The 22,800-nt window shown below is 40.8% G+C and overlaps 1 protein-coding gene across 1 annotated transcript; it reads left to right on the forward strand.

The window, feature by feature from the left end:
- Positions 1-4,279: 4,279 nt before the first annotated feature.
- Positions 4,280-17,251, forward strand: LOC139929100 (NACHT, LRR and PYD domains-containing protein 3-like). The gene is made up of 9 exons (XM_071921876.2): positions 4,280-4,559; positions 4,813-4,920; positions 6,940-8,797; positions 10,172-10,345; positions 11,257-11,418; positions 12,313-12,486; positions 13,277-13,450; positions 14,235-14,281; positions 16,599-17,251. The coding sequence occupies exons 1-9, from the start codon at positions 4,280-4,282 to the stop codon at positions 17,123-17,125; spliced, it is 3,504 nt and encodes a 1,167-aa protein (XP_071777977.2). The 3' UTR covers positions 17,126-17,251.
- The last annotated feature ends 5,549 nt before the right edge of the window (positions 17,252-22,800 follow it).

Consider the following 22,800-nt stretch of genomic DNA (forward strand, 5'->3'; position numbering starts at 1 on the left):
CTTTGGGCACTTTGGATATCCAAATAGCTAATAGCTGCACTAATTCTCTGTTATATTGTTGTACTTTATTGTATTTTCATCAAATTTACAGTTGTAGTCAAGGAGCAGGAGAACAGATTCAGTTGCATCATTATCCATGGGATCTTGGTCATAATGGTGATATTGCCTTTCAAATTTATAATATATACTGGTGAGGATGAAAATATATTTTTTCCTTCCATCTCCATTTACTCCTGGACGGTAACAGTTATAGGTTTACTGACAATGGATTCATATTCCCTAGCTTCTTATCTACCAAAGGAGGCAGAACCATATAGGCCTTATAGTTGAGGAGCTTTTCCTGATTCATTTTGGGTCATTTTTGGCGTTTTTTCCAGATTTATGGCTAGGGTTTAATGAAATGGCTTTTATTGTGAAATCAACTACATAATCTTGTGATGTTAATGTACCATTGCTGTGTTATGAAGTTGTCAAAATAAATGTTTAATTCTTCATTCATAAATGGGTTGTGAAGTCCTCAGTCTTTAAACTTTGATTTATTAGTTTTCTTCTTTTCTCCTAATAGGAACAGTGTTTCTGTATTTGTCCGTTGGCTAGACTGAAAAACAGCTTGCTAGCATTTAGCACTGAAATCACTGGGTACCACTAGCTGCAAGCTACCTTGTTAGCTTAGGTCCTGCAATAGTACCAATTGATTTCAATGAGAAAAGTGAAAAATAGAGTGTTTGGTTATTGGGCAATGCCTGGTGAAAAATAATGAAACAGTAAAAACTCTGTAGTCTAAACCAGGGCAACCATGAATCATGAAGGGCCAAGCAGGTTTTTCATTCCAACCAAACACCACAGCAGCTGATTTCATTGATTAGTTCCTCCTCTAAAAATATATATTTTATTCATAAAATAACCAATTCAGTCAGTATGCTATTTTACGAAAAATATTTACAATATAAATCCCAATTTTTGCAATACCCAACATACCAAGCTGAAATGATCGCAGCATATAACTATACAGCTGTTTAGTGCTGGAGAAGAACAGGATACAATATTAAACCCATCTCATCATCATGTAGTAGAAACAGCTGAGTCATGAGAAGTCCGGCACATTCTTATACTTGAAACACTCTACGATTAGGATGCATCTGTGCAAGACGAAGATAAACGGGCTAGACTTTCCAGGGTCATCTTCACACAATAGTCATTGTCTCAAGCCAGTGGAAATGTACTGAGAGCATGAGAGCAGACAACATAGAAATAAGACAGTGCTTAATGCATAGAGAAATAGAATGGTATAATATAATTTCCACTACATTATTATTAATAATAATTTATTTATTTTAATGTAAAGCACTTTGTAACTTTGTTTAGAAAAATGCTATATAAATAAAGTTATTATTATTATTATTATTATTATTCTAACAAATATCCACCGATTATCCAATATCCAAGCCAAGTACTGTTTTTTACCTGTAGGTGGAGAGAGCAACAGCGATAGCACTAGCTGTCACTGCCGGTCAAGACGAGCCTTGCCTCTTACTCAAAACGCAACATGTCTTGTGACTGCATTGCACTGTGGTCTATTGAGGTTACTGTCTGTGGAGAAATTGATCTCTCTCCTCTTCTACGATGGATTTCTCTCTGTATGATTATTGAACACCAAAACCTGACGTTTCCTGTTGCTGTTTTAGCAAACTTTTCTCCCATTAAATCCCATTGTAACTGTACTGGAAATATGACATGCCGTCATATTGTCTATGTTTGGCCAGTTATCCATGGGAATAAGAAAAATACACCACCAAACAACAAAATGGACACAGACCTGCAAGGGTTAGGGTTTACAATATTATTAGGGTCTCACTAAAATAGTCAATGATTTGAGACTAATGCCACTAATGCCAACAGAGTCTCAATTCTGATTCTTTTGGATTTGAGTGCACCATTTGACACCATCGACCACAATCACAATCTCAGATCGTCTTGAGAATTGGGTTGGTCTCTCTGAATGTGTCCTAAACTGGTTCAGAACTTACAGGGAGGAAATCTGTCTTAGAGATCATGTATCAGAGAAACATGATCTAACTTCTGGTGTTGCACAAGGAAGCTGTCTTGGTCCTCTGTTTTTCTCACTATGCATGCTTCCATTAGGTGATATTATCAGAGAGCATAATGTCAATTTCCATAGCTATGCTGATGATACACAACTATACATTTCTGTAGAGCCAAATAATGCAGATGCCTTAAGCTCCCTCACTACTTGTCTATTTGCTATCAATGATTGGATGAGTACAAATTTCTTAAAACTAAATGAAGATAAGACAGAAATACTTTTGGTCGGCCCCAAAGCCAAAAGGGAAGGACTCTCCACAAGACTTGGGAATCTGTATCCCTGAATCAAACCAGAAGTAACAAGCCTGGGTGTTATCTTAGATTCTGATCTAAGTTTCAATTCCCATAAGGTGACGAGAACAGCATTCTTTCATCATAGAAATATTGCCAAGGTGCGGCCCTTCGTGTTACTACTACTTATTAATAATAACAATCTCCATCTATGACTTGACTCATTTTGGTCAGCTTTGGGCTCCAGCAGCAAGAACATGTGATCAGAATAACGATAAACCCCGGCGCTCTGGTGTGTTTTCAGTGTGGTGAAGGATTGAAACGGGAAGGAATCTGGCTGAGACACTGTAATGGGGTTTAGTTCCTCATATCTGGCTTCCACTGTTGCAAAATTATTGTGAACAGGATATGTGTATTAATCTGACAGCAGATTACCAGGTTAACGAAACACAATGCTGTAAAGCGGGTAAGTCGCTTTATTAAAAATATATAGCCGAGACATGAAAATGTTTGTGTTTCCCTAGCAGGTTCAGACACATGCCTTTCAAAACATGTACTCTTTTAAGGCTGATATAGCTAATGTACTGTACAATGGCGACATTAGAACAGTTAGGCTAGGAACTGCAGGCTAATAACAGTGAATACTCGTGCCTATAGAGAACATTTGGCAATAGGACTCATGCATTTTGGTTTTAGTTCTTGTCTTTTGCTCATTTTGGCTTTGGGTGTGGTGGGAAAAGAGTGGCAGGTGAATATGAATGTTGACATGTTCATGAGAACCTGATCTTTAAAGTGCTTTGGGAGCTCATTCCTGTTATCTGCAGCCCGCTGCTGGAATGAGTCACAGTCGAAAGACGAGAGGTGTTGATGATAAACAGGAGTTTTGACAAGGATGGATTTGCTGATTGATCTTGTATTCAGTCTTAAAATTATTATTTTTTAAAACAAGTAAAAAAAAAAAAAAACCTCTGAGGGGTAAGATAGTTGTTTTTTTTTCACTTGTTTGCAGTTTCACTTGGGGACTTTTTTTCCCTTCAACTTACTAACATTTTAAGACATTTTAGGATGATGATCTTTGTAGTACAACAACAATATGTAAAATAATTCTAATACATTTTCTCAAAATCTCAATGGGCTACAAAAAAAAGACAACTGAAAGCAAATAAAACACAAGATTAAAAAAATAAAGTAAAAGTTATTCAGCAGTTCACAGAAAACAAAGATGATGGGAACTGAAATAAGAGAATCACCAACTTTCATCATCAGTTACTGTGTAACCTGGCTGATGAAGTAATCTCATGAGATCTGTATGTTGAAAACACTGGCACTGTTGAGGAAAGAAACAGTAAAAGACACAGGAACATATTTATTTTCACACTGCAGTTGAATGGCTTGATTTGCACATGAAATGATGCAGCATCTTGTGCTTGTGTAAGAACTGTATTTTGCTCTGATGAGCGACTTTTTATTGCTACTACTTCAAGCTATGAAGTCCATGTCTGGTTTTACCAACTGATGTTTGTCTGTACGCTATACTGTATACTGTATGTATTAGGTTATGTTTTCACCCTTGTATGGTTGTCTGTTTGTTAGCCAGATATCTCAAGAGGTAACAAATGGATTAAAAAAAATAATTAAACAGATTTGGATGAAACTTGGTGGACAGATCGCTCTTGATTGTTTTCATTATTTTGTGAGAAAATCAAAGATGGAAGACCAACGATAAACAAACTGGCTGCAAAAAGGCTGCAGCTTTGATGTTGGAGAATTGTTCAGCGTTGGTGAAGGTTTGAGCTCTACTGAATGCCTTCTAGTCTGTCATGTGCTTTTACTTCAAACACTATCTGCCAAGCAAATTCAGACTTACGGGTCAATAACGTTTGAGTTGAACTGAATTGAACTGAATTGAACTCAAAATGTTCTTTCATTTCACCAGGGAGCAACGATGGCGACGCATACAGAGCTCCTTCTGGGAACTCTGGAGGATTTGGGAGATGAGGAGCTCAAGAGCTTCAAGTGGTTCCTGCAGCAGGCTGACATCCTGGACGGCTTCCCAGCCATCCCAAAGAGCCGACTGGAGAAGGCAGACAGGCAGGACACAGTAGATCAGATGGTGCAGACCTACAGCCCTCCTGGAGCTCTGGAGATCACAGTGGAGGTTCTGAAGAAGATCAACAGGAACGATCTTCTGCAGTGTTTTTCAAAAACGAGCTCAGGAACCAACAGTAAGTTGTGGGAAGATGAAAATACGCACACGAAAAAGACAGAACTAACACTCATTCTAACAGTACATGGACAGTTTATATAGAATGAGAATTGTCTCTTTTACACTTTACATTTAGATTTCAGGCATTTAGCTGACACTCATATCCAAAGCAACTTATAATGAGGGCAACAGTAGAATAAGTTTAAATTCGTGGATCTCCATATTTATGAGCAACCACTAGTAAGGCCTCTCTCTCTCTCTCTCTCTCTCAGGAGATGCCAGTGGTTTTGGGGAGACTTCAGAGAACAGAGGGGCTTCCTCCCTTCAACCACAGTCTGCTCCTCTTCCTCACCTTCCCACCAACAGCAGTCAGACTGAAGGTAAAGCTATTCCAACTCGTTCTCATTCCCAACTCGTCCTATGTTGACTCTTTTTCAAATCCCTTGGCATCACTATAACAATGCTAAAGGTACGCACCGGGTTCTCAGTTGACTCCATGGTAAAACCTCTTGCGGCAGTATTGGACGCCTACAACTTTCTCTCCTAGACCACGGAACACATCCTAGCCTACATTTTCTGCCCAAATAAAGGATTCCGGTTTGCTGCATTTCTTTGCTTGAGCTCTTTGATGCTAATATTGATTTTTTTTAAAACTGGTTAATATGGTTGTAGATCAATTTCGAGGCCAAATGTAACAAAAGAAAAATGGCTTGCATTTTTTATATAACAAGATATTTCAGTGGCATCTCAATAAACTCCAGAAAATATAGCACTTTATAACGACTGTATTGTTACCCTCTACTTTACAATAAGCAGAATTTAAATAGAAGAACGCAGCCGGGAGTTCTGTTTCTGTTTCTTCTTGCATAATCCGTTTCATCATTGAACATACCTCTTTCTGCCCGTGAAACATAGCTGATGAAATCGTGGCAAAATAGCACCAACAAAAGTATATTTTTGTCATTTTTTTTTTGGTTCAGGTTGTATTGCATCTTTGTAATATTGAGCAGTTTGCCTATTCACAACCGTAACCTTTCACCCGGAAAAATTACAGTTTGCACTGACAAAAGATTTGTTTTTTTCCACCCTCAAATACCCCAGTAACAATGTCAATTACATGTTTACAACGTCCACTATGGGAAAAACAACAATGAAACTACAAAACCCACACAGCAGTGCATTTATTGTGAAGTGCTGAACAGTGCAAACTGTGGTTTTTCCGGGTGGAAGGTTACGGTTGTGAAAAAACAAACTGCCCAATATTACAAAGATGCAATACAGTCTGAACCAAAAGATTGATGTTATAAGAGGACATAATCAAAAAAATGACAAAAATATACTTTTGTTGGTGCTATTTTCCCGCGATTTCATCAGCTGTGTTTCACGGGCAGAAAGAGGTATGTTCAATGACGAAAAGGATTATGCAACGCTTGGAAACAGAACTCCCGGCTGCGTTCTTCTATTTAAATTCTGCTTATTGTAAAGTAGAGGGTAACAATACAGTCGTTATAAAGTGCTATCTTTTCTGGAGTTTATTGAGATGCCACTGAAATAACTTGTTATATAGGTTATGAGCCGATTTTTTTTTTTTGTGTTACATTTGGCCTCGAAATTGATCTACAACCATATTAACCAGTTTGTAAAAAAATCAATATTAGCACCAAAGAGCTCAAGCAAAGAAATGCAGTAAACCGGAATCCTTTATTTGGGCAGAAAATGTAGGCTAGACTATGTGTTCTGTGGTCTAGGAGAGAAAGTTGTAGGCGTCCAATACTGCCGCAAGAGGTTTTACCATGGAGTCAGTTGAAAACCTGGTGCGTTCTATTCAGACGTGAAAGGGTACCTTTAGTGTCGTTCTAGCGACGCCAAGGGATTTGAAAAAGAGTTAACATAGGATGAGTTGGGAATGAGAACGCGTTGGCTATTCTCTGTCTCACCCAGGCTGCCACGGTGGTTGTCCAGTTGTCACAACCCATTTTAAGTGGCTGTGAAAATAATTAACTATTTACTTAATCCTTTTACCTAATGTCACAATTCCCAGGAAGTATTCATTTATTTATATAGGAGACGCAGAATCGGGCTTGTGACCAGAGAGTCATTAGCTCAAATCCCTGGTATGGCTATCTGAAGCCCCTTTCCTTCACACTATCAACTTCTATCTGTAAAGCATCTGTGTAGAAAACAGTCACACATGACAGGATGGTTCGGATAGGTGAGGGGAGGCTGGATGTTGTGCTTAAAACAAGCACTGAGCTTCAAATGGGTTTTCAATTGTCTCGTAGCAACATGAGGAGCTGTTTAATTAACCAGTCCTTCTCACAAGCATCTGTTCAGTGCTGCTAGTTAGAAAAGCCTAGTATTTCCGGTTTTATCAGAGGATGTGGTTTTGTTTCGTACAGATTTGCTGGTGCGAACACCAAAGCCTCCACGACTCATCACATGGTACCAACGCACGCTCCAATCTAACCTCCAGGACAGATTAATGTGTGCACAAGAAGGACTGTCAGAGAGGAAGGATAAGAAACATCTGGATGATATCTACACAGGGCTCTGCATCACAGACGGGGGTGATGTACAAATCAACAGCCAGCATGAGGTCAGGCAGATTGAGATGCCATCAAGAAAGCCAGCAGGAACAGAGAAACCAATCAAACCCAGCGACATCTTCAAACACCCTTCTGGAAAATACACACCCATAAGAACAGTGCTGACTAATGGGATTGCAGGAATCGGCAAAACGTTCCTTGTGTACAAGTTCATCCTGGATTGGGCTGAAGAGAGAGCCAATCAAGATGTGCATCTCACGTTCCCCTTCACCTTCCGCCAGCTGAATTTACTGAAGGGAGAAAGGTTTCGTTTTGCAGAGCTAATTCACAGATGTATCAGAGAAACCATAGACATCAAGGAGGAGGCTCTTAATGAAATCTTCACAAAACTACAGACATCAGGAAACTCCAACTATGACAAGAGTAACTTCAAACTTCTGTTTGTGCTGGACGGTCTGGACGAAAGCCGCCTTCAACTAGACTTCACTGCCAATGAAGAATGTTCTGTTGATGTTACAGAGTCAACCTCAGTGGACGTGCTGCTGACAAACCTCATCAAGGGGAAACTGCTTCCCTCTGCTCGCCTCTGGATAACCACACGACCTGCAGCAGCCAATCAGATCCCTGGAGACTTTGTTGATATGGTGACAGAGGTGAGAGGCTTCACTGACCCGCAGAAGGAGGAGTACTTCAGGAAGAGATTCAGAGATGAGGAGCAGGCCAGCAGAATCATCTCCCACATCAAGACTTCACGAAGCCTCCACATCATGTGCCACATCCCAGTCTTCTGTTGGATCACTGCTACACTTTTGAAGCAAATGTTAAGAGAAGATGAGAGAGTAGAAATTCCCCGAACCTTGACTGAGATGTACACAAAGTTCCTGGTGTTTCAGATCAAACAGACGACACTGAAGTATGGCACAGAAAAGAGCATTCAGAGCATCAAGTCACTTGCAAAACTGGCTTTTCACCAGCTGGAGAAAGGCAACCTGATCTTCTATGAGAAAGACCTAAAAAAGAGTGGCATTAACTTCAATGAAGCCTCAGTGTACTCAGGAGTTTTCACACAGATCTTTAAAGAGCAGTGTGAGCTGAACGAGGACAAGGTGTTCAGCTTCGTCCATCTGAGCATTCAGGAGTTTCTGGCTGCTGTTTATGTGGTAATGTCACTCATTAACAGGAACAAGAACATGATGGCTGAACCACAACTGAGTCTTCAAAGTCTACAAATGCTTTTCAGAAAAACCTCTGCAACAGAGGTCCATGTGAATGCTGTGGACAAGGCCTTACAGAGTCCAAATGGACACCTGGACTTGTTCCTCCGCTTCCTCCTGGGCCTTTCACTGGAGACCAATCAGACTCTCCTACGAGGCCTGCTGAAACAGACAGGAAGTAGCTCACAGACCAACCAGGAAACAGTCCAGTACATCAAGGACAAGATCAGGGAGAATTCCTCTCCAGAGAGAAGCATCAATCTGTTCCACTGTCTGAATGAGCTGAATGACCGTTCTCTAGTGGAGGAGATCCAACAGTACCTGAGATCAGGAAGTCTCTCCACAGTCAAACTCTCCCCTGCTCAGTGGTCAGCTCTGGTCTTTGTGTTACTGTCATCAGAAAAAGAGCTGGATGTGTTTGACCTGAAGAAATACTCTGCTTCAGAGGAGGGTCTTCTGAGGCTGCTGCCAGTGGTCAAAGCCTCAACAACTGCACTGTAAGAACACATTTGATGTAATTTTAACATATACATATATCACAAAACACATACATATATAACATATCTTAATATAACCAGAATCATTTTATTCTCCAAGTACAATAAATGCACAAGAATTTGTTTTGGTGACATTGGTGGAGGAATAGCATTTATCACCGAATATAATTTACAACTGTAACAACTAACATAGTGGCTTGAGTACATACGGAGACACATGGCACAGGGACCACAGGACCTCACATACAGTGCAAGGGCATCAAGGGAGGGAGACAGCAAACAATAATTGTTTACTGTAAATTAGTAAACTACTACTAGTAGTAATAATAATAGTCACATTATTACTCCCATTTTGGAACCCTGTTCCAACACAGAGTGCGGGTTGGAAAGTGAGTCTTGAAAGCCAGGAATCTCAGCAGCTTGCCAAGTAATCACTGAGTCATTGGTATTGATCAACAACCCTATCAACCCCAAAGACATATTATGGTCATTTTATGTTATGAGGCAGTAAAAATGTTACTTGTTCAACCTTTAAAAGTGATCAGCAAAATATTTAAATCAATTGTAAAACCAAGAGGTACCCAATGTTAAGATACCAATCTTTTTGCTCCAGTAAGTCTCCAAACGTCTGTATTTTGTACAAGCTGGAGATGAAAGAGGCACTTTTGACTGAGGCAGGAATAGAGAGTTGCAGTTGTCTTTCCAGATTACTTATTTTGAAAATATTAGTCAATAGAAAGAAACAAGATTGCACAACTCTTTAACTTGTCAAATTTTCATCAAAAATTACTCCTACGCTTGCTACTGACAGAATGAGTACTTAATTCATGGTGAATCAATTCAATTTTATTGGATGGGTCAAAAAGGGCAATTTCTGATTTGGTCTCATTTGGTTGTAAATAATTCTACAACATCCAGCACTTTATATCCACAAGGCAATTTATGAGTGTGGCTAGATTGTTAGTATCACTATATTTTATTGGCAGATATAAGTGTGTGTCATCAGCAAAACAGTGAACCTGTATGTTACAAAGATAATGTCCAAGTGGAAGCATGTAAATGGAGAATAAGATGGGGCCCAAAATTGATCCCTGGGGGACTCCACATGTAATGTCTGCTGAGGATAGGCCAATTTGCTCTATGAAGAGACATTACATGTTATTATCCTGTTATTAAATGTTCTAAAAGTTGCAACAATATTCTATTATGGCTGTATATCTGAATTAATCTATCCTTTAAGATGAAAATAACATTAAATAATTCACATTAAATTATGTAATGCTATTTTCATTTTAAACGATTCTTATTTATTTATTATTTTTAAAAAATTGATGACTTTCTTATTCCATTCTATCTATTCTATTGGTAATTCAGACTGAATCAGTGTGAGCTCTCAAACCAATGCTGTGAAGTTCTGGCCTCAGTTCTCAGCTCCCAGTCCTCTAGTCTGAGAGAGCTGGACCTGAGTAACAACGACCTGCAGGATTCAGGAGTGAAGCTGCTCTCTGCTGGACTGGGGAGTCCACACTGTAGACTGGAAACTCTCAGGTTGGTATTCTTCAACATGGTCAAAAGATGTTCAGGATTGTCTCTGCATATGTAATTTACAAACGAGTTGTGTTAACAAGCTTTGTCACTGCTTTCTAACTGCTGTGAACTACTTTACATGACCATATTTCATTATTTCCTCTCCTTCCTGCCTCTGTTGTTGAGATCTGTAAAGACCCTTTGAATTCTATGAATTTGCAGCAAATGCAGCCTGGAGACAATTAGGTCAGTAATCATCCATCAAAAATGATTAAAATGCTTGGAAACTTCAAGAATGGAGTATGTAAACAATTCTGAACAAGGGTTAAAATCACCTGTTTAAGCTCATACACCGATTACGAGAAACCGGGTTAAGGTGCCTGGCTTACTACAATTTTAAAGGCATTATTATGGCATGGAAACATCTTTCTCATTTCATTTTCAGTTTTCGCCATCTGTGCAAACTCAAGAGCTACCTTTTTTAACCTTTATTTATCCAGGGAAAGCTGACTGAGCATGCCTTATCTGTTTCAGCACTGCCCTGTGTCACATTCATACAGATCCACACATTCACACTGGGAGCTGCACAGCACAATCACAGTCTGCTACTGTCAGCCACTGAGCAGCTCCACTGCACCTGAATGCCTCGCTCAAGGGCAGGGGAGGGGAGATCATTTCTCATTCACTTTCCTCACCCAGATTTTCCAGGGATTTGAACCTGCAACCTTCTGGTGGCACGCCCCGTAACCTCGTAAACATTGGTGTAACACAATGACCAGGGCTGAAGCATTTCCCCCATCATGTGACAAGTGCTCATATTCAAAAATTAAAACATTGTAGTCGAACCAAAATAAAACACAGTCAAGTTTATCACTTTAAAATGAAAGTTAAGAAGAAAACAGGCAAACTCAATAATGACATGCTGTCCGCAGGCTGTCAGGCTGTCTGCTCACAGAGGAAGGCTGTGCTTCTCTGGCCTCAGCTCGGAGCTCCAACCCCTCCCATCTGAGAGAGCTGGACCTGAGCTACAATCATCCAGGAGCCTCAGGAGTGAAGCTGCTCTCTGCTGGACTGGAACATCTGAAGACACTGAGGTCTCTCTGACAAATTCCTCCAAATGCATGATGTTGAAGTGTGAAGTGTAGGATGCTGACATCTACTGGTTAAAAGCATGCTATTGCAATTGCAATCTGCTATTGGCTGATCTTAGTTACCTGTGATGTAGGTTACCTGTTTTGTCATGGATCAGCCAATAGCAACCAAGATCAATCAATAGCAGACTGCAATTGCAATAGCAAAGCTTTTAACCAGTAGATGTCGGTCCAAACTGAAAATTAGTCTCTCTTTAAAGTTATCTATCTAGAAAGGAAGACATGAAGGTAGATATACAGTATTTCCCCAAAACGTAATTACACAAGATTTATAGAGGACCCACATGCCTGAAACATTTCCCATTATTATGTTGCATATAGCCTATACTGTATTTCTTAATACTATTTAATTTTTTTAATTGTATTTTCCCCTTAGACTGAGGCAGGGTAAGCTAACAGAGGCATGATATCACAACCTGGTCTCAGCTCTCAATGTTTTTATAAGTGTGTGTCATCGGCAAAACAGTGAACCTGTATGTTACATTTGCAGATAATGTCCAAGTGGAAGCATGTAAATGGAGAATAAGATGGGGCCCAAAATTGATCCCTGGGGGACTCCACATGTAATGTCTGCTGAGGATAGGCCAGTTTCCAATTTGCTCTATGAAGAGACATTACATGTTATTATCCTGTTATAAAATGTTCTAAAAGTTGCAACAATATTCTATTATGGCTATATATCTGAATTAATCTATCCTTTAAGATGAAAATAACATTAAATAATTCACATTAAATGATGTAATGCTATTTTCATTTTAAACGATTCTTATTTATTTATTATTTTTAAAAAATTGATGACTTTCTTATTCCATTCTGTCTGTTCTATTGGTAATTCAGACTGAATCAGTGTGAGCTCTCAAACCAATGCTGTGAAGCTCTGGCCTCAGTTCTCAGCTCCCAGTCCTCTAGTCTGAGAGAGCTGGACCTGAGTAACAACGAGCTGCAGGATTCAGGAGTGAAGCTGCTCTCTGCTGGACTGGAGAGTCCACACTGTAGACTGGAAACTCTCAGGTTGGTATTCTTCAACATGGTCAAATGATGTTTAGGATTTTTTCTGTTTCTGTTTTCTGTAATTTACAAACAAGTTGTGTTAATAAGCTAGTGTTAATAAACTAGTGAGGACAAATGTCCAGACCCGCACTCAACCACTCACATTATCATTATTACAGACTACTATTACTATGGACATTTCACATTCTGACAAAAGTCTAACTGGACCGAAACATAAGGGAATAAATGAAAATAGTCTTATATTGCAAAAGCAGTGTGTAGGATCATTTTTCACATTAAGACTTTCATGTTGCATTTCTACCCACAAATTTTCCCGTTGTCCCCACTTTGGCTTATGATTAAAAATGGATGTGCTCCTATCAATTTATTTTTCATCAAATAAATCACAGTGTTGCAATTTAAATTGCATTGACACTAAGCTGTGAACATTGCTCCGCTCGTCAGGTGAAAACCTTGTAACGCAATAGTTGCAGTGTTTTTTGTTTTCCTACTTGAAGTGAAATTTTACAGTCATTTATGTGTTCAGTGAGGTTCATGGTCCTTGGAATGATGAAACCCCAGCACATATCCATGTGGTCCACATGGGAATTGAAACTCAGATCTGAGTCACGTGAGGGACAAAAAAAATCTGAATTGGGACACTTTCAGCTGTAGTGTGAACGTAAACTTACTTCCCAAAATATACTTTTATGTAGCATTTTTACATGGAAATAGGAGTTGTTTATGGTCAGGAAGCTAACCAGAGATAGGCAAAAAAAAACATGAACAATGAACCATGAACTCTCTGCAGGTTGTCAGGCTGTCTGCTCACAGAGGAAGGCTGTGCTTCTCTGGCCTCAGCTCTGAGCTCCAACCCCTCCCATCTGAGAGAGCTGGACCTGAACTACAATCATCCAGGAGACTCAGGAGTGAAGCTGCTCTCTGCTGGACTGGAGGATCCACACTGGAGACTGGACTCTCTCAGGTATGTACAGTTCATTCTCCAGCTAACTCTTATAGAGGGTTTTCAGGTGATGCAACATGCTCCGCCACACTGGAGGTCCTCAGCTCTTAGGCGACAGTGGCTGTGAACAGGTTGCATTTCTAAATGTATGTATGATTTGTCCGTCTCAACAGAATTGACATGGCTAATTTCTGTGCTGATTTAGAATTCTTGTTCTGTTTTTGCCACTGATAAATTCAATCAATTTTGTGTTTAGACATGGCATATCGTATCTGGTCAGCTAACCATCACTTTCTTGTTGTTAACACATCTGATTAGCGCACTAGCTAATGTATCTAGTAGAAGCTAGCGTTAGCATGTTAACATTAAACAGTAACTAAACCCCAAACCCAAATCTGTGTAAAGCCTTACATCTAAAGGTAAAAAGCATCTTACAGAACTGGCCATCTGCCATTGGCTGATCTTTGGTCACGTGATGTCACCACCTGTTTTACTCATCACCTGGCAGCCCACCCCTCAATCATGACAACCGAGATGCCCTTGAGCAAGGCTTTTAACTCCCAAATGCTCAAACGGAGATGGCAGCTGTGAATGTCTGCAGTGCGAAGCAGGGCGTTGCTAAAAACAGAAAACAGGCGCATCAAATCTTCCCCTAGATAAATAATGATAATAAAGAAGTGAAAATGAGAAAGGTTACAGTAAAAAAGACAGAACTGGAAATTTAAGTTTTCTGTAAAACACAGATAATGGTGATCGTACAGTATTAGTGAGGTATAGAATAATATCCTGCTGTTTTCGCCCTCAGTGTAGATCATGGTGGAGACTTCAGGATCCAGCCTGGGCCCAGGAAATGTAAGTACCTCTCCTCCATGAATCACGTCCCCTTCTCCCGTTTCTTCCTCCTTACAATTACAATTACAATTTCCATTTGGCAGACGCTTTTATCCAAAGCGACGTACACATGATATTTTAATACAACACAAGCAAGGATCTAGTCAGAAGAGAAAAACGAGAGTATGTGCCATAAAGCTAAGTTCTAGTCCGACAGGACATAGGTGCCAAGAGGCAGTGCATAGAAGCAGTGCATAGAGTGCATAGAGGCAGATAAAGAATTTGTAAGTAATTACACAGTCCATCAGGTGAGAAGGTGTTCGCGAAAGAGCTGGGTCTTTAGTTTGGTAACTCATTCCACCACCGAGGAACCACAGAAGAAGAGTCTGGACAGAGACTTAGGGCCTTGTTGTGGTGGCAGCACCAGGCGGCGCTCCTTGCCAGAGCGTAGTGAGCGGGAGGGAGCGTAGACCTGAATGAGGGAGTTCAGGTAGGTGGGAGCCATTTTGGTTGCTGCCTTATAGGCGAGCATCAAGGACTTGAACTTGATGCGGGCAGCAACTGGGAGCCAGTGGAGGGATATGAACAGCGGAGTGACATGTGCTCTTTTGGGCCGGTTGAAGACCAGACGTGCCGCCGCGTTCTGGATCATCTGCAGAGGTTTGAGCGTACGCCAGGAGCCCTGCCAGGAAGGAGTTGCAGTAGTCAAGGCATCATATTACAAGAGCCTGTACCAACTGTATGAACTATTCCTAAATAGATTAGATTAGAACACAAAAAAAACTTTTACACAGTAAAGTGGCTACGTTATTCGATCTTAAATGATGTTATTGTATAACTGGACTAACTTACCATTTAGTTATTGCACTGTTAATTACTAACAACATATGAACTGTTCATTAACAACATATTTGCCTTCATATGTATTTACATGGTACCAGACCTGTAAAATTAAGCAGGTGTAAGTGGACAATAATTCATACAATGTTACCAAGTTTATTTTCTTTATTGGCATTTAAATGGTACATTTAAACAGCAGCTTACATTCCATACAGCCCAGACCGTAAAGTGCCGGGGGATCAATTTTACAGATATTGAGACGTTCTTTAGCTGTAGCCTATCCCGGTGAGTGGAAGATTATTCATGCTACGAACTTTAGCACCCGCCAGAGAGCTAACATGGCTAACTTTCTAGAGTGCTGGCTGTGTTAGTTAGCTAACTCTTGGCCATATTAGCTTCCAGCTTCCAGCTTCCGCCCAGTCTCTACTGTTTTTACCAATAAAGAGGAATGTCATAAAAACTCTCTTGGTTTTTAGTTTTTTTTTCAAGGAATAAGTTTAAAGAACAATCAGTAATATGGACTCTTAACATCTCACAGGAGCCATAGGAACTACAACAACATCGGCAAACGTGTGTCCTCCTCCACAAGTCTCAGCCACAGTGCCCACCACCCCAAACTCTCTCACCCCTCCAAACAAAAGTATAATCTTTCACAACAGACACCACATTGCAAAGTAGCTTTACAGTTCAGAAATGTCAAGTGAAGAGGTAACATATCCCATGGCAAACGGTTATAACTGTTTATAACATCCCAGAGTTACAGAACTATTGCAAGTCAAGCAAAGGATGGAATCAGTATCTAGAAATTCTATGCTGTCAGTTTTCCCAGAGGCCTAGCAGCTCAAACTGTAGCTAACGCTAACCAACTTTATCCAATACCCTTTAGCCGCCTGCTAGCAACAGGTTCTTTGTGAGCATAATGCTTGACAGATATTTATTTATGCGCTGCAAAGCTGTGAAGAGCTAACGTTTGTTATGTTTCATCAACTATAAACATTAGCTAGCTAGCTTGTATGGCTAACCTTAGCTACATCATAGGTTGCTTACCTGTCCAACAATGTTTCCGCTCCCTCAACCTTTGAAATGCTGCAGCAGTGTTCACTCGGGTTTTGGAACGGGCTTCGTCATTGGCCTTAAACTGGCTTTAGAACGAGGCTTTGGCTTCGTTGCAGTACGTTCTTCCATGGTTGCGCAAATTAAAGAAGAAAGAAAGAAGTTGAATGCAAGTGGGGGGGGGGGGGGGGGGGGATAGTTAAGGGGGCGGAGCTTGGGTGTACCAGAACAGAGAGTACGGACCGGACTGCTTGTTTAGAAAGCTTGAAATCTCAGCAGTCATTGAGGTAACAGTGGAGCGACTGACACTGACCGACAACACTTGCAAACTCCCGCTGAGATATGGTCATTTTGTGCAACGACCCAGTAAAATAGTACTTATTGTTCCTTTATATAAGAACTCATTGATTACATTTAAAATATTGTCTCTTTTCCCTCCTGTCAGATGTCTGTGAACTCACACTGGACCCGAACACAGCAAACAGAAACCTCTTCCTGTTTAAAGGAAACAGACAGGTGACAATGGTGAACGAAAAGCAGCCATATCCTGATCACCCAGAGAGATTTGACCGCAGGTGTCAGGTGCTGTGCACAGATGGTCTGACTGGGCGCTGCTACTGGGAGGTCGATTATTGGGGAGCGGTTTTTATAGGAGTGACATATAAAGGAATCTGCAGGGAAGGACGGGATGATCGCTCTCGTCTTGGGTGGAATGACAAGTCCTGGTGTTTACTCTGCTACAGGTACACTGCCTGGCACAACGGGAAGGGCACGGTCATAACTACCACCTCCCACTCCGGCTCTAACAGAGTAGGAGTGTATCTGGACTGGCCTGCTGGCTCTCTGTCCTTCTACAAAGTTTGTCCTGATAGACTGATCCACATCCACACCTTCCACTCCACATTCACTGAACCCCTCTACCCTGCGTTTCATGTGCTCGGCACCTACTCCTCGGCGTTGCTGTGTGCGTAACAGCTTCATGCAGCGTTCTCGTCTTATTGGAAGAAGCAAAAGAACGGCATGACGTCTTGTTGCTACAACTTGGAAGCGCTGATAAGTTTAACTCATTGGAGTGGTGTGATGGCCGCATCTACAGCCACACATTAAATGGCGGTGAACACTCCTACACAGTGTCGGCGCTAGAACAAATATCCAGGGGGGGCAAGAGGCTTATAGGGGGGGGCACCAAATTACTGGCAAGTGGCAATGTACTCGTGCATAGGGAAAGTGAAACTATTCGGTGGTATGCTCCGCAAATTTTAAGAAAAAAAATCACAAAAATGGTGCATTCTCGTCGCTTTCCTAATAATCTGACTAAAAACACAAGGAGAAATCACTTAGGTGTAAATAAATGCAAGGACACGCACGTTTTACATTGACCGAAATGTTTTACTCAAAACACACATAAGGTAACACATAACGAGGTCACAGCAAATTGACAACACAGACAAAATATCCAAATAATCTCACTGTGTTCGTATTTGCAGACTGAATGTTAAATAAAAAGAACACTCTCCCAGGGGCATGGATTTTCATGGATTTGCATACCGGTATACCAAATAATTACGCCAGTCAGTGGCCAGTATGCACACGATAACAATGTTATTTAGGCCTACACAGGCTTACATAAAAGTTCACTTAAGTAGAAAATGCATTACCATTAGAAGAGCTCTGGTCTGCGACTGGAGGTGCTGAACTTGAACAACTTAAAACGTTAAACGACGACGTAAAAACGTAAAGCGTTAGGTCACAGCGTTGTAAAAGCTAAAGCTTTACAATGGATTTCAGACATCGCTAGACTTACACTGATGGGAGAAAACATTGACATGCTTTTATACAAGTGAGGGGGCACAGTTAATGAAGTGGGGGGGGCACAGTGAATGAAGTGGGGGGGCACAGTGAATGAAGTGGGGGGGCACAGTGAATGGAGTGGGGGGGCACAGTGAATGAAGTGGGGGGGCACAGTGAATGAAGTGGGGGGGCACAGTGACTGAAGTGGGGGGGGCACAGTGACTGAAGTGGGGGGGGCACAGTGAATGGAGTGGGGGGGCACAGTGACTGAAGTGGGGGGGCACAGTGAATGAAGTGGGGGGGCACAGTGACTGAAGTGGGGGGGGCACAGTGAATGGAGTGGGGGGGCACAGTGACTGAAGTGGGGGGGCACAGTGAATGAAGTGGGGGGGCACAGTGACTGAAGTGGGGGGGCACAGTGAATGAAGTGGGGGGGCACTACCCCCTGGTGCCCCCTCGTGAAGCCGACACTGCTCCTACACTCTACTCACCTTTTGGTTAATTTACTTTTGTTTCATTTAATCATTGCACTTAAGTCATAATGCCCATACACACAAGCAAACAAATAAATGACTCGACACATGGCTTTTTGTTTCATATAGCATACTCACAACTTTATTAGCAAATACACCGTACATATTTTCTGATTTGTTTTGCGCACATTTTAGTTAACAGTGTATGATTTATATTGCTATTTTGTTTCATTGTTCTAATTATAATGTCTTTGAGGTACCGATGCTGTTGGGAGTGGTGTTGGGTCCAGGGCTGAACAAAATAAAGTGCACCTGTGCATTTAAGAAGCTGGAGGCCAGGCCCAGGCAGTACCATTAATTGCCATGCCATGGGGGAGAACTGTTTATTGAAGATTTTGTTTAGTGCTCACCATTCATGTTCAATGGTTTATTAGTATTATGGTTGCATATTGTTTAATCTAATATTGTTTAGTTTAACTTGAGTTAAGAACAGATGGCCATGTTTGTGTATTAGTTGTTTATGTCTGTCCCCCCCTCTGTATCTACTTTGGTCTGATCAGCTTATATGTTCCCCCAGTGTGTCATTTGGTTAGGTCAGTTTGTTCTGTTCAGTTGTGTTTCATTTGGATTTAATTGGTTCAGTTAGATTCTGTTCAGTTGACCTCTTTTATGGGCCCAGAATTATTGTTTATCATTGATTTTGCTTTTCCATTTATGCTATGTACTTTGAGTTTTTTGGCTAATAAAAGCCCTTATTTTTGATAATTATACCTGCGACCCCTTTGCCTGCTTGCTTGGTCCCTCACAAGTGGCCACATCCCAAATTTGTATTTAGGAATTTAAAGAGTAACTGAACACCAAACCCAAACAATCACTATCAGTCGCCCTAACTGTGCGTAGGGTGACACAAGCTACGGCGGCGCTGTGCCGTAGGTAATCTATCTCAATATACTCATACTAATGATATTGCTCCCCTTAAACCAGAAGAACAAATCTCAAAGCCCAGCCTCAGCTTAAAGGAACATTTCACCATTTTTTAACCTTATCTCGATATATTGGTCCTCACTAATATATGCTATGAGACGGCACCATGTCTGGCGCTCTCGGAGACGGGCTGTGGGAAGTCCTATTTATATGCTCCCGCTTGGTGACTTCACATATAACATTCGTTTCCATTGTTATGCGGATGACACCCTGATGTTTGTTCCCCTGAAGACGGGTGACACTAGTAACCTCACTAGCCTCATACAGTGCCTTTCAGATGTCCCACAACTTCCTCCAGTTCAACGACAAGCCTGAAATTTGGTGAGCTCGAGGGACCTGATCCGGGACGGACTTGGCAGCCTCTCGGCTTATGTTAGGCCTACTGCTAGAAATGTGGGTGCGCTGTTTGACTCAGACCTCCGTTTTGATGAACAGGTTACCGTAAAACTTCAGTTAATAGCCCGGGCTTTTATTTGCTTCAAACACTGAACTCAACCGGCCTATATTTGGGACAGGCGCCTATATGGGACAGGCCTTTAATCCCTAAAAGAGAGAGAGAGAGAGACGTATCAAAATACCGGTAGCCTACCTTAGAAAGCCCTTTTACCGTCCTTTTTCCTCGGACAGACGCTGAAGTTCAACTTTATTTTTTCGCCATTCTCTCTCTTGGGATCAACGGAGAAATGTCTTGCTGCTGCTTCTCCTGAGTTTTGTTCTGCAAATTTGACAACTGACAGCTTGAATTTCAGGTCGTACTTTTTTCTCTGTGCCGCCATGGCGATCAGCAAATGTGACAAAAAAAAATAAACTGGCAACCGGCTTCTAATTGAGACCGGCCTTTATTTGGCCAGTAACAGGGACCGGCGTCTAACTGGGACTCGGCTTTTAATTGAAGTTTTACGGTAAGAGCGTTGTGCAGTCTGGATTCATCCTGTTATGGAAAATTGCAAAAATAAAGTCCTTTTATCCTATAATGACCTAGAAGGTTATTCATGCCTTCATATCATCACGTTTAAACGACTGCATCCATATTCCTGTCATATCTCAAAAGTCCCTCCACCAAAAACAGTTTTAACTGGATCTAAGAGATGGGACCATATCGCTCACTCCTATTTTAACTTCCCTCCACTGGCTGCCTGATTCTTTTAGAGTTGATTTTTAAGCTGTTTCTGATTATTTTAAAGCTGAACGCGGTCTGGCCCCCTAGCTACATCACTGATCTTTTAACTCCTTATGAGTCAGATCGTAGCCTGAGATCTACGGGCCTTTCTGGTGGTTCCTCGGTCCCGGCTGGTGACCAGAGGCGAGCGGGTGCTTGCTGTCCGGACTCCCAGGCTCGGGACGCTCTGCCTGAGGAACTCAAACCAGCTAAATCGGTGTCTTTTTTTTAAATCATGTCTTAAAACGTATCTTTTTGAAAAGGCCTTCTCTCATTTGCTGTGTTGTTCTCATTTGGTATTTTTTCTTGGTGTCTCATTTTAAATCTAGCCTATGTTTTTACTGTCTTTATTTTCTTTATTTCTTTATATATGATATTGATATTACTCTATTTTTTGTAACTCATGTGTTTTTTCACTGTGAAGCACTTTATAACTTTGTTTTGAAAAGTACTATATAAATAGAGTTTATTATTATTATGATATTATTATAGGTCTTTGCAGTGCCAGTGTGGCTTCCTGCACCTCTCCAACAATATAACTGCGTAGAGCGATGCAAGACCGCAAGAACTGTGATTGGCCCGCTTCGTATTTACTCCTCCCTGCATCCGGTTGATGTCCACTGTGTAACTGTAACGTCCCGGGTTCGAGTCCAGCATGGGACTGTTGACGCAGGTCTCCTGTGCCTCTATAGTGAACTAACTAAAAAAGCAGAAAGGCTATAAATTAATCTTAAAAGTGATGTATGTTGAAGGCAATGTGGGTTTAATTGGGCAGTATTCTTGCTATCTGTGGCTGGCCTGATGCAGCTGTATTGATCTTTAATTCATACATTAGCCAAATTTCCATTATGGAATGTTCTGGAAGTTAAGCAAATTTATTCTCTCAAATTCATTGTATTTTTTGTATTTTCAAATTACAAATGACATCTATTTTATTTAAATACATCAGTGACAGCAGTGTTTTGTAGTTTATTTTGACACGTCTTGCCCCTGTCCAGCTCGCAGGCAGCAGAAACACAAGCAGCAACTAGTGCAGTGGTCAACTGCAGATCTTAAATTATTTAAAAAATAAATAATTATAATTATATTATAATACATAATCAGATATTTAATTTTATATAATATTATTATAAGAAATAAGTGAATTTCTAAGATTTACTATCATCACCAGTTAGATGTTTTATTTTTACTATCAAGATGCTGGTGAGTCTCTTCTTCCTTTTCATAGGCTACTGCTACTACTACTACTACTAAAAATAATAATCATCATCATCACCAGCAGCAGCAGCATCATCATCATCATCATAATACAGTGTAAAGCAGTTTGAGAAGCCATCTTTGTCTGAGGAAACTTATCTCATGCTGCCATCTAGTGGCCAAAAAGAAAAGGTGCAGACTTGGTCAAACATGGGTGGAAAAAAATAGATTTGAGGAGAATAAAATGAGTTTAAAGAAAAATCAGGAAATGAAATAAACACAAAGTATAGCAAAAAAATAAATCCTCCCACGACCCGACCAGGACTTTGGAACCAGCAGGCTGAACTTTAACGCTGAAAGCCAAAGCTGAAGTTTTTGGCCGGCGTGAGGTTTTTCCCATCATGCCCTGCGGCCGCCACAGACTGCAGTACTGCTGTTAACCACCAGATGAGGCTTGGGAGTCAGTTTACCATTCACCTCCGATGGTGAAGCAACAAAACTGATATACAAACACCGATTCACAAGTACAATAAATAAATACTATTAAATACCACCAATACTACTACTACTACTACTACTTCTACTAAAGCTTATAAAAGGCAGTTAAAGGAAAAATCCACCCTAAAAAAAACAACCACCAAAGCAACAAGTTCCTTCTCTGGAGGATGTTGAAAGGCATTCTGGGAAACGTAGTAAATCACTGCAATAACTGCAGTAGAAGCAGACGAGGCAGGTTGAGGGGAAGTGGTTCAGAACAACTGACAACACTTACTGACCATCACAGACTGATAACAGTCAGAAGATAGATAGATAGATAGATAGATAGATAGATAGATAGATAGATGGATATGTGGATGGATGGATGGATAGATAGATAGATAAATAGATAGATAGATAGATAGATAGATGGATAGATAGATAGATGGATGATAGATAGATAGATAGATAGATAGATAGATAGATAGATAGATAGATAGATAGATAGATAGATAGATAGATAGATGGATGATAGATAGATAGATAGATAGATAGATAGATGGATA

Source organism: Centroberyx gerrardi, unplaced genomic scaffold (assembly GCF_048128805.1).
Source record: "Centroberyx gerrardi isolate f3 unplaced genomic scaffold, fCenGer3.hap1.cur.20231027 Scaffold_74, whole genome shotgun sequence".
NCBI classification, from domain to species: Eukaryota; Metazoa; Chordata; class Actinopteri; order Beryciformes; family Berycidae; genus Centroberyx; species Centroberyx gerrardi.

Excerpts from the sequence above, each read along its gene's own strand:
- LOC139929100 (XM_071921876.2), top strand. The coding sequence starts at position 4,280 with ATGGCGACGCATACAGAGCTCCTTCTGGGAACTCTGGAGGATTTGGGA. Across the intron at positions 4,921-6,939 it reads CAACAGCAGTCAGACTGAAG|ATTTGCTGGTGCGAACACCA; the intron begins GTAAAGCTATTC and ends TGTTTCGTACAG. Across the intron at positions 8,798-10,171 it reads AAAGCCTCAACAACTGCACT|ACTGAATCAGTGTGAGCTCT; the intron begins GTAAGAACACAT and ends TTGGTAATTCAG.